We start from the raw sequence: 12,297 nt of genomic DNA, 5'->3' as shown, positions 1-12,297 counted from the left end.
AGAATAATAATAAAAGTAGTAATAATAAGCTTTATTTATGCAGAATTTTGCAAAAATAGTGTTAAAAAGTGAAGAAAAAGCATGACTTTTTTTGAAAAAGGATATAAAAGAAGGTGTTTAATTTGCTGAAAGGGATTTTTAAAGTCTAGTAGTCCTTGTAAAAGCAGCAATTGCAGCATTTAATTGTAATAAAGGGTGTTTTTAAGTTTAAATATGGCAGTTTTGAGTCATGCAACTGTAACTATGTGGGAAATCTGAGCAGCACTTTTAACAGCAGAAGTGCAGCGCTGTATATCTGCAGTGTTATGACTTGGTCCATATGGTGTGTATATTCTGTTGTTTACACCAGCGGGGATTGTAAGATACACAGCTGGGCGAGCAGTTAGTGCTCTGTTTTCTGTTGCGGCCGACTTATATACAACAGACGGAGAGAGAGAGAGAGAGGGAAGAATAAGTTGGATAGAGTAATAGAAATGAACCTGACTGTGTTTCTCTCCCTTCCTCCCCTCCTCCTCTCCTCCTCTCCTCCTCCCTTCCTCCAGATGCCACTCAGGTGCCTGAAAACTGGCCTCAGGACGGTGAGATAAAGATCCAGGACCTGTGCGTGCGCTACGACCCGATGCTCAAACCGGTGCTCAAGCACGTCAACGCTTACATCGAACCAGGCCAGAAGGTAATTAACGAGAAGCTGGGGAGAGAGAGAGAGAGAGAGAGAGAGAGAGAGAGAGAGAGAGAGAGAGACGAGAGAGAGAGAGAGAGAGAGAGAGAGGAGAGAGAGAGAGAGAGAGAGAGAGAGAGAGAGAGAGAGGAGAAGAGAGAGAGAGAGAGAGAGGAGAGAGAGAGAGAGAGAGAGAGAACAGCTGAGATGTAAAGGCAGATTCCTTGGAAGGATGGATGGCAGGAAGGAAGGAATGAGGATGGCAGGAAGGAAGGAAGTAAAAGAAGACACGAAGGAAAGACAGAAAGGAAAGAGGGAAGGATGAAAGGGAGGAGGGACAGATGGAATGAAGGAAGAAAGGAAAAGAAGGAAGGAAGGAAAGAAAGAAAAGAAGATAGGAAAGAAAGATGGAAGGAAGAGAGGAAGGTAAGACAGTAAGGAAAGATGGAAGGAAGAAAGTAAAACAAGCCAGGAAGGAAAGATGGAAGAAGGAAGGATAAAAGGGAGGAGGGAAGAAGGAAGATCTCCATCAATCGATTAGTCGTTTGGTCTATAAAATGTCTGGAAATGGGTGACAAATGACAAATTATTGACGTCTTTTGTTCCAATCAACAATCCACAACATAAACACATTCACTTTACTGTCATATAAGACTAAATAAACATTCACATATTAGAGGCTTGCAGCTGTAATATTGATAATCTGTTCCGATGTTGAAGGTTTAATATTCATTTAAATACCAATTAAATTACTTGCTTGCTGATTTTTATAGACTAAAATAAGATAAGAGATAATATATTCCTTTATTAGTCCCACGATGGGAGATTTACAGCGATACAGCAGCAAAAATAGAAGAGCATCATTAAAAAAATGAAGAAGTAAAACAAGCAATAATATACCTGAGTGTGATATTGATATTGCACAGTTGAACTTAATAGTAATATTACACCTGAAATACTCCTATTGCACAGTAGTGTACGTTAAAAAAGTGCACACTAGCACTACTATGTAACACTGCAGCGTTAAAGCCTCTGCTCACACGAATGTTTCAGAGGTTTATTACTGAAAGAATTACACCGACCTCAGTAATGCAACAGTGAAAACCTGACGTCAAACTTTGCCCTATTACATATTATCTCATGTATGAACTATGAACGCAGCTGTGGAGGCTCGGAGCGTAATTCACATGCTGTTGCAGGAAGAGACGGACCTCACATCACACTGGAGTGGTAAAGTACTGACGTGTGTCTGTAGGCGGAGGGGGGAAATGTTCTCAAGAGGTTCAGGAGAGAGAGATGAAGTGAAGTGAACACTAATTCCTATAAAGTGTGTAGATGGTACCTGTGGTGCTGTGTTTCAAATCTCTTATTCTGTACTTACACTTCTTCACTATATTTTAAGTGCATAATTGCGTTTTTGAAATGATAGCCAACCCCTAATAACGGCTATTCCAACCAAGTGCATCCATGCTCCTCTACATCTTTTCAACCGTTGTCCCACTTATAACAAAACAACCTCCACATTTTGTATTAATGACATATTTTGCCTGTTACATCATTGCTGGGGATGCATCAGGACACATTAGTGTTTACACTACAAAAGATATGTGCAAAATTACAGTTGTTTACACACGTATTTAATGCTGTAAACTTGTGATCGGATCACCTGAGACGCATGTTAATACTAGGTGTAATTATATATAACATCATTCTTCTTGCAAGTCACTGTTTAATTCAGCTGTTTGTGCAGCAAACTTCAATACTGGATAGAAAATAATCAACAACAGCACATAGACTGTATATAAGAAATGTACGTAACATCCATGACGTCACCCATTGGTTTGTGGACTGCTGCTTGGAAGCGAATAGTATCGGATCTGAGCAGCGCCATCTTCAAAATTTCAGGTGCATGCTGGGTAAAATAAAAACAGGGATTCTACTTATATGGGCATCAGGAGGAGCATGAGGCGCCCTCCTGAACCTGTGAACCAATCAACCTGTCAATCACGACGTAGCCACGCCCTAATGCATACCCTGCTTTATCGTCAAATATAAAATCAGGGAGGCCAAAATGTCCCAAATGAACATCATACTGCATTGAAGAAGGCTTTAAACTAGCGATTGAGACCATAAACACATTTTGAAAACGTTTACTGAGGTTAGAAATCAAGTGAGAAGTTGGTGAATTCTCCATTGACTTGTATAGAGACGGAAGTCCTTTTGACACCAAAACGGTCGCCCCCTGGTGGCCTTTTGATAGAATGCAGTTTTAAGTTACTTCCGCGTTGGCCTCATTTCAGAGGACCAGAACTCCCCTCCTGCAACAACATGCTGTTTTTCATAGAAATAAATAGCCTACAGACTAATTAAACAGTCTGCTTTGATGTTATGCTTCCCTGTAAAGGCGTGTCGACCCTCTTTTAATCTACATCGCTGCAAATCTCCGAGCAGGAAAGGAAGTTACGCCTGCTCCATTTAGTCGAGTCACGTCCATTTTATTTATATAACGCCAAATCACAACAGAAGTTATCTCGAGGTACATTTCACACACATAGCAAGTCTGGATCGTACTCTTTAATTTACAGAGAGCCAACATTCCCAGCCAACAACTTCTCTTGTTAATGGGGGGAGAAAAAAATACCTCCAAGCAGAATCGTTCCCTAGGTGGGCAACCATCTGCCGTGAGTTTGGAGTTTGGGTTTTCCCCTCGTTATGAGTCTCTTCCCCCCCCCCCTCTCTCTCTTGGTAATATCGTTCGTAATAAGAGGCGCAGACTGGAATGTCAAAGGGAAATGTGAATTTTGTTTAAATGTGGTCTTTTTCCTTTGAAGTCACAACCACATGCCGTCCACGATCTGACACTTAGTGACCAAACTCCGTCCACACACACATCATGTACCTGCCACTCTGTTATCACGCTGGTGACTGATGTCTCACGCCGATGCTACACTCAAGTCTCTCTCTTCTTCCTGCTAGGTGGGAATCTGTGGTCGCACAGGCAGCGGGAAGTCTTCGCTGTCTTTGGCCTTTTTCAACATGGTGGATATATTTGAAGGTGGGTCTGTCTCCTGTTATACCTTTATATTTTAAACAGAGAGCGATGGGTTCACGTTGTATTTTCCGACTCTTTCATCTTTGTTTTAGCTTTTTTTTTTTGGTTACTTTGCCCTCCATCTTTCACCGGTCGAGTATGTTTATATCTCATTAAAGGGAGCGATTCTTAAGAGCGAATTCCCCTCAGGGTTGTTTTTTCTCGAGGATCTCTTGACCCTGAGTACTACTTCACCACCCCACCCACACACACACACACACACACACACACAAATGTCTGTAGACTCCTTTTATTGTCTTGGATTTCCTCGACCATTTCATTTGAACCTCTGACAAGACAGAAGATATACGTCATGTACACGTTAGTCTAGAAACCAGTTAAACCAGATCCAATTCTGGCTGATTCTGGTGTTAAAACGTCTAATGTTGAGTTAACTAAAAAACAATTTAATCTAAATTTCTTCTGTTTTATTGTCCACATGTAGACTGATTCTATTAAACTGGAAGTAAAGGACCCGACTGACCCGACTTAGCTCTGTTAAATGATGCATTGCCACAAACACTTTCCCATTTATAAAGAGTTATTTCATTTGGAAAATACTTTTTCTATAAGGTAATCTAATAATTTGTTGTTAATAATAAAACAGCAAAGATATCTTATTATGCTTTTTGAACTACATAATGTCCCAAAAATATATATTGTTTAATTATTTATTTAGATTTTAGATTGTTAAATAGATGATACGATAGATGTAAAAACCTGTGATAGAAACCAAAAGAGTAGCAGCTGTTTTCACTACTTAATCTCAGAAGTTTGTATTTTTTCCAGTAGTTTTAACAAGTAATAATGAGCTATTATCAGGGATTTGATTCTATAATAATAAAAACAAAGTGCAGAAAAATAGAAAGAGAGAGAAATAAAATACTAGAATAGAGCATTGAATATAAGGTTGCAGCATAAAAGGCATAAAATAATGATTTGCTTTAAAATCATTAAAAGGACATAGAGTGCAAATGAAAGATTATAATTTAAAATGCTTTGAAAGAAGAGCTCAATCATAATAAGCACAGGAGAAGAAAAGTGTTTTTAACCTGAATTTAAAAATGTTCACAGTTGGGGCTGATTTCAAACCATAGGTCAAGAATAAAAACAAAGTGTCGCTGAAGGGAATCAGTGGGTCTTAAATGGACACCAGTAACCTGCACTGGTTTCCTTGCAACATTAAAGGTTGTAAAATATTCCCAACATGTTTTCGCTTCTTCGGGGAGGTGAGAATCTGCAGGTTTTCTTGGAAATCTGGTCTCCAGTTTTTAGAAAACACCAGAACTAGCAGACAAAGATTATTTATAGTAATTATACTAAGGTATCACGTTGTTTATCCCTGCTACATGTCGCCCTTTTAACTCAGAAGCTAATCACCCGTTCCAGTTTACACTTCCTTTCTAAAGTCTGAAATCATAAACCTTTACAGTCTGCAAACCGAGCTGTGTAAATACAATCCTCTTTGGTTCCTGAAGCACATTATTAATGCTGCACATTCATCTGTTTGACCCACAAACTGTTTAGTTTCTCACCTATACATTAAGAGACATTAGGCCCAAGTGTTTATACCCAGGCGGTTACTTTCTGTGAGTTATCTTGAAGTGGAGACATTAATGGCTTTAAGTTGCTACAGCCTGACTGAGCCTTTTTTTCCTTTCTTTTGTTCCACTGTTTTAAACTCTTTAGATAATCAACCTTTCAGATAATCCACACTCACAAAGGCTCCATATGCTTTTGACATTGAATGAAGACTGCATAAACCATCTCGGAGAACAGTAAAAACAGTGGTGCAGAACTTATTAGTCAGCTAAAAGATGGTTCACAAGATAAATCTGAGAAGTTATGAAAGAGGAATTAAGAATAAAAACACGATTAAGGGTTTTTATTATTGTTTCTGTTGCTAAATCAGGGGTTTTGTTCACTTCAGGTTTCTAAAAAAACAATTAATATTTAGCAATTTGAGCACAAACCATCTCGGAGAACATTAGAAACGGTGGTGCAGAACTTATTAGTCAGCTACAAGATGGTTCACAAGAGGTTACGATACGATGAATAAACTAGGAGAAGAACAATATCATGATTAAGGGTTTTTTCTCATTGTTTTTGCTGTTAAATCTTTTTTTTTTTGTTCGCTTCTGGTTACTAAAAACGATTCAAATTTAACGGTTTGAGAATAGTGCGTCACTTTTTACTCTTTGCAAATCAAGGAAACCACCCAAAGGTCTCACAGAAGAAGAAAATGAGTCACAACAATCCAAAAGGTGGAAAATCCACTGATTTACAACATCATCAGATATGGAGCCTGTTTCCCACAAAGCATCTTAACCTTCGTGTCGTCTTCCCGGGTCAAATTGACCCTGTCTGTCCTCCCTCCCTCCTTCTCTTTTTCCTCCCTTCCTTCTTTCCTTCTTCCATCCCCCTTTCTTCCTTCCTTCTGTCCTTCCTCCCTCCCTCCTTCTTTCCTTCCAACCTTCCTCCCTCCCTCCTCTCTTTCTTTCCTCCCCCTACCTTCCTCCCTTCCTTCTTTCCTTCCTTCCTTCCTTCTTCCTTCTTTCCTCCCTCCCTCCTACCTCCCTTACTTCCTTCTTTTCTCCCTCCCTTCGTCCCTCCTTTCCTTCCTTCTTCCTCCCTCCCTCCTTTCCTTCCTTCTTCCTCCCTTCCTTCCTTCCTCCCTCCTTTCCTTCCTTCTTCCTCCCTTCCTTCCTCCTTTCCTTCCTTCTTCCTCCCTCCCTCCTTTCCTTCCTCCCTCCTTTCCTTTCTTCTTCCTCCCTTCCTTCCTTGACTCGAGGACAACAGGAGGGTTAATAAAGTTTAAATTATCTAAAGATTGACGTCATGAGCAAGTTGGAGATGACACATTGTTGGTTTTTTAGTCTCTTTAAAAGCCGACGTCAGAAACTCAAAAACGGTTGGAAACCCCTGCGTTACAACATCTTTACCACATCATCCTTAAACGTAGAGACAAACTAAATAAAACGGCCTCCCCTCTAACGCTTATCCAACGAAGTAAATCACAACATGACACGAACTCACAGCGCACAGCCATAAATTGCCACATGATACATAGCTATTGTGATAATTCTGACGTCTTACATTATAAATAGGTTGAGAATAAACTACAAGTACCAAGAATATCCACCTCTTAAAGCAGCTGAGGTGATTTACTATAGCAGAGACAATATGACCATAGATATCTCAGTGGGGGTTTTGGGGTGAAGCTAAAGCAGATTAGTCATCTAGCTTCTCTTTCAAATGTTCTGCGTCGTCTCTAAACGTGTCCGCCTTCCACCCTGCACTACAGTAGTGTGTGTTTATGTTGGAGGGAAGGTGTTTATTTAACCATGCCTGCTTGCAGCTCTCATGCAGGTCTCTGAGTAAGAATCATGTGTCTGTTTCACTCCTAAAACGCCGACTATAGGACCTAAAGGCGGCTCTTGTATCAGACGATGAACATAAGGATATAATAAAAGATGTGAGCCATGTTCATGCAGTTATTTACAGGCTCTGGGTTATATTTCTTTAACCCATTTCACAGTATCCCATAATTAGTCTCTATAATTTCAGATTAATCCTTAACCCTCCTGTTGTCCTCGAGTCAAGGGAGGGAGAAAGGAAGGAAGGAAGGAAGGGAGGAAAGGAGGGATGAAGGAAGGATGGAAGGGAGGAAAGAGAGAGGAAGGAGGGAGGGAGGAAAGAGAGGAAGGAGGGAGGGAGGAAGGACAGATGGAAGGCCCTTCCTCCCTCCTTTCCTTCCTTCTTCCTCCCTGCTTTCCTTCCTTCTTCCTCCCTCCTTTCTTTCCTTCTTCCTCCCTTCCATCCTTCCTTCATCCCTCCTTTCCTTCCTTCTTCCTCCCTCCTTTACTTCCTCCCTCCTTTCTTTCCTTCTTCCTCCCTTCCATCCTTCCTTCATCCCTCCTTCTTTCTTCCCTTCTTGTCTCTTTCTTTCCTCCCCCCTACCTTCCTTCCTTCCTTCTTTCCTCCGTCCTTCCTTCCTCCCTCCTTTCCTTCCTTCTTCCTCCCTTCCTTCCTTCCTCCTTCCCTCCTTCCTTCCTTTCCTTCCTTCTTTCCTCCCTCCTTTCCTTCCTTCCTTCCTCCCTCCTTTCCTTCCTTCTTCCTCCCTCCTTTCCTTCCTTCTTCCTCCCTCCCTTCCTTGACTGGAGGACAACAGGAGGGTTAAAAAATGTCTGTCTTGAAACGTAGTCGTAATCGTATCATTCTGTTTTTACACCGGATAATGACGACTTCTCCCAGACAGATTATTCAGGCGAAAATGAGATTACGCAGTCACTTTTTCCATACACACACACACACACACACACACACACACACACACACACACACACACACACACACACACACACACACACACACACACACACACAGAGTAACATGCAGCAGGTCAGACCTTTTTATTTAACAGTAAATTAAGACATTTGTGTCAGCAGCATTTCCTTATAAAGCAGTGAAATAAAAACCCGGCGCAGCGTCCCGGTGATCTACTGACTTAACGGTACAGAACATTCTTCATATGAGTGCTGTGAAAACACACATTGCATAGTATTGCACAAAAGAAGAAAAACATATTAATTGAAGGAACTCTGAACAAATAAAGGAGTTTAAGCTTTGAGGATGAAGTTAGAGAGATGCATTTTTCACACATATATATACACAGTGATCAAATTGACCCCGTCTGTTTTGACTGTTCCTTCTTTCCTCCCTTCCTTCTCTCTTTATTTCCTTCCTCTCTCTTTCCTCCCTTCCTTCTTTCCTTCCTCCATCCCCCTTTCTTCCTTCCTTCTGTCCTTCCTGCCTCCCTCCTTCTTTCCTTCCCTCCTTCCTTCTTTCCTCCCTCCTTCTTTCCTTCCCTCCTTCCTTCTTTCCTCCCTACTTCTTTCTTTCCTTCCCTCCCTTCCTACTTTCCTCCCTCCCTCCTACCTTCCTTCCTTCGTTCTTTCCTCCGTCCTTCCTTCCTTCCTTCCTTTCCTTCCTCCCTTCCTACTTTCCTTCCTCCCTTCTTACTTTCCTTCCTTCCTTCCTCCCTTCCTTCCTTCCTCCCTCCCTCCTTTCCTTACTTCTTCCTCATTTCCATCCTTCTTCCTTCCTTCCTTCCTTCTTCCTCCCTTCCATCCTTCCTTCTTCCTCCCTTCCATCCTTCCTTCCTTCCTTCCATACTTCCTTCCTTCCTTCTTCCTCCTTTCCTTCCTTGACTCGAGGACAACAGGAGGGTTAAGACATGAAATCTATAACAAGCCAAAAGAACAAATGCCAACAAAGCAAGTGATATTATTTTAGTGATGTATTACCTCTGCTCAGGGTATTTGTATTGGATTCACTCCACTATGATAATAAAGAGATGGAGGTTTATGATAGGTACTGTTTCAGTTATAGCTCAAGGAAACATTATAACTCAATGAGAGGGTAATGCCACTAGTCTGTAGTCTTTTTATTGTTGTTGTTGTTGTTTTTACGGGTTGTTTGTGTTGTCCGATCGCATATTTCTGATTGGATTTGACATTTTGAGTAAAGAACAATAAAAAAAGAGGTGAAATCCGACTGCTACTGTTAGTTTACGTAGCCTCCAGAGCTGCTGAAAGCTGACCAATCACAACAGAGTGGGCTCATCAGGAGGAGGGGGGGGGCCTTAAAGAGACAGGAGCTAAAACGGCTTGTAAAAGACAGAGGCTGAACTGAGGGGCTGCGTAAAGAGCCAGTTTAAGATGAATAAGGAGTTTTCTGAACTGTAAAAGCTTGAGTGCTATGAATCCGCAACAGGTCTATTTTTAACGGAGGACGTTTTCAACAGAGCAGATTGCACTAGACAGAATATTGACATACAGAATCGGCATAAAACCTTCAAAATAAAACAACTTGTGCAGACTCCTGATCGTATTTCAGCAACGAACAAAAAATTAAGACCATTAGACCATTTATCTACATAGCCTATTGACCCAAAGTAGAAGCACAAAAATCTAAGAAAATGGCTAAATCTAAACTAAATTTGAGCAAGTTAACAAACTGTTTGGTTGTGCTGCTACTACAGTAATTACGGTAACCCCTTCGGATTTGATTAGGTTACCGTAATCACTGTATTAACCGTGCAACTTAATTTAAAAGATGCTGCTGTAACGTTCCCGGTGAGGTTAGACATCGGGCAGAGGACGGAGCAAAACTGTTGCGCAAATCGTGCAAAAGATATTAGCTACAGTAGATCTAGAAATCCTACTGATTTTTTGAGCAGATGTTTCCATTCCTGTTAACGTGTGTGTTCGCAGTGGATACAAAGCGAGATGAATCACTGGAAACTCAAATACTTTTATGTGTACTTTGGTTGTTGGAAAGCCCTTCGTCGTAGATTACAGATACGAGCGTCTGTTTGTGTCTCTGCAGGAAAGATTGTCATCGATGGGATCGACATCTGTAAGCTTCCTCTGCAGACGCTCAGGTCGAGACTCTCCATCATCCTCCAGGATCCTGTGTTATTCAGCGGATCGATAAGGTAAGCAAAGCTGTGGTATATCCTTTTAAAAACAACCTTAAACCTTTCTTAAATACCGTCATGTGAAGTATTGAGATTAGGTCCTTCCACTGCTCACACAAGGAAAAATCTTCCTGTTTATATTCTTGTGTAACCAACCATAACACTGTGGAGCAGGAGGATTTTAAATTATGTTGAGAGGACTCTCAGATCATAATAAACCTGGGAGGCTTCTTAATAGCCTGTCCTGTAACTTCAAATAAATCTGTCCGAAAGCAAAAGAGGGAACCAAGAAAAAAGAGAGTAAACGATGTGAAAGCCTTCAAAGGTAACGCAGACAGGCCGCTTCATCTGATAAACTGAGGCATCAGGAGGTCATCATTAATTACATTTCTAAAAATAAACCTTCATTACATTTTCACCTGATGAAAGGTGTTAGAGTCAGATTAAAGTTGAGATTTGTATCTTTTTAAATTCACTTGACAGCTAATCGAACCACTTGCAGCATCATCTCCTTCTCTGCATGTTCAGCAGACGTTTGCCTGTGTTTCAGTTTGTTTAAATGTGGACTAGGACTCCTGGTTATGATCAGGTTTTTGTAGGATCATGGAGTCAGGTGTTGCTTAACCTTGTCCTTAGTTTTTTGGATATGCTACCTGAAGTCCTCCCAATAGAAACCAGGATACTTTGGCATGTAAACACCGGATCCAGGTTTCTCATCGTTCTCCGTCAGAACAGAAAAGTGCGGCTGAGATGTTGAGAGATCAAAAAACACAGATGATCAGAAACCTGGAGACTGTTAGAATCAGGTAAACAGGGATGTGAGTAACCAGGTTTCTCATGTTCAGTGTAAACGCCACGAAGAGAATATGATCAAAACCAAGAACAGGATACCCACTCAGATGCATGTTAATGGATTATTTGATAGTTGATGGGGATTACAGCTCAACAGAGGATTCAAATGATCAAAACATGACTTGGAGGGTCACAATAATGATGCAAACATGCTGGTGTTAAGAAGATTTAATGTTGAAGTTGTTCAGTGGTGCATGAAGTCTAAAAAAAGCTACTTCCTGAAAACTTATAGAGCATAATCTATAAATCCCAGCACCCATAGAGCAATGCTTCTGCAAGCTGAGAGAGCTAACGTCAGGTTTAGCCCTCCAGCTAACGTAAATGGGGATAAAGTAATTACTTCTAGACTTTTGAAATGTGGCTTTAGAGAATGGATCAAAGTCTGATAGTCAAACAAGTCATTTTCACACTTGTTGTGAGGCTCAAACAAATTTGCATCCACTGTTTTATGGTTGTGTGCACGGAAAATGCGTTGTTTTTTGGTGTTTGACCCAAAAGCTGTAATTCCACAGTTTGGCCACTATGTCAAATTGGCGCACTTCCAGGGGAGGTTGAGTTTATCATATTGGCACATTAGCACAAAACAAAGTACAGATGAAGTTGATGGGAACGTGATTAGTTTTGTAGGTGTAGTCTTAATAATAATAATAATAATAATAATGATAATAATACATTTATCTAGTATAGCACCTTTCATAGAAATAAAATTCACAAAGTGCTTCATAGAATACACATTTTAAAAGACCTTAAAGCATGCAAACATTAATAAAAAAGAAGGCAATAAAATCATACAATACAAGAAATTCAAACATAAAAGAAAATATAAAAACAAAAACACAGGCAAACAAAGGGACACACAAGAGAAACAAACACTAAAGCAGTTTAAGGTGAGAGAAAGGCCGGTTTAAACAGGTGAAACTAAATATTCAAGAAAGTCGGGTGCTACAGGAAAGGAAAGTTGGGAATTCGGATTCATCCAGAGGTGAAAAAGGTGAAGACATGAGATTAAAAGAAAGTGTTAGTGGATTCACAGATTAGAGAGAAACAGTAAGATGAATGTATCGTATAATAAATGCAGGGCTGTGTGTTCAAATATCAGCTTTAAACAAATTCAAATGTCTTTTTAAAGTTACAGCAGTGACATCAGCGTTTGAATTACTCTGCTGCTTTCATGGTTACTGTGAAAAACAACAGAATCATCATCAGGAATTAGGA

General features: G+C 40.4%; 1 protein-coding gene across 3 annotated transcripts in view; it reads left to right on the top strand.

Moving 5' to 3' along the window:
• abcc9 (ATP-binding cassette, sub-family C (CFTR/MRP), member 9) overlaps positions 1-12,297 on the top strand; it is an 81,978-nt gene that overhangs the window by 63,328 nt on the left and 6,353 nt on the right. For all 3 annotated transcript variants that reach the window (XM_062444110.1, XM_062444109.1, XM_062444111.1), the window contains exons 28-30: positions 543-673; positions 3,635-3,713; positions 10,140-10,248. In XM_062444110.1, coding sequence (XP_062300094.1) covers positions 543-673; positions 3,635-3,713; positions 10,140-10,248 — 319 coding nt within the window. The remainder of the gene's footprint in view (positions 1-542; positions 674-3,634; positions 3,714-10,139; positions 10,249-12,297) is intronic.

Source organism: Scomber scombrus, chromosome 22, assembly GCF_963691925.1.
Source record: "Scomber scombrus chromosome 22, fScoSco1.1, whole genome shotgun sequence".
NCBI classification, from domain to species: domain Eukaryota; kingdom Metazoa; phylum Chordata; class Actinopteri; order Scombriformes; family Scombridae; genus Scomber; species Scomber scombrus.
Note: the sequence above shows the minus strand (reverse complement) of the source record. Positions and strands in the feature narration are given on the sequence as shown.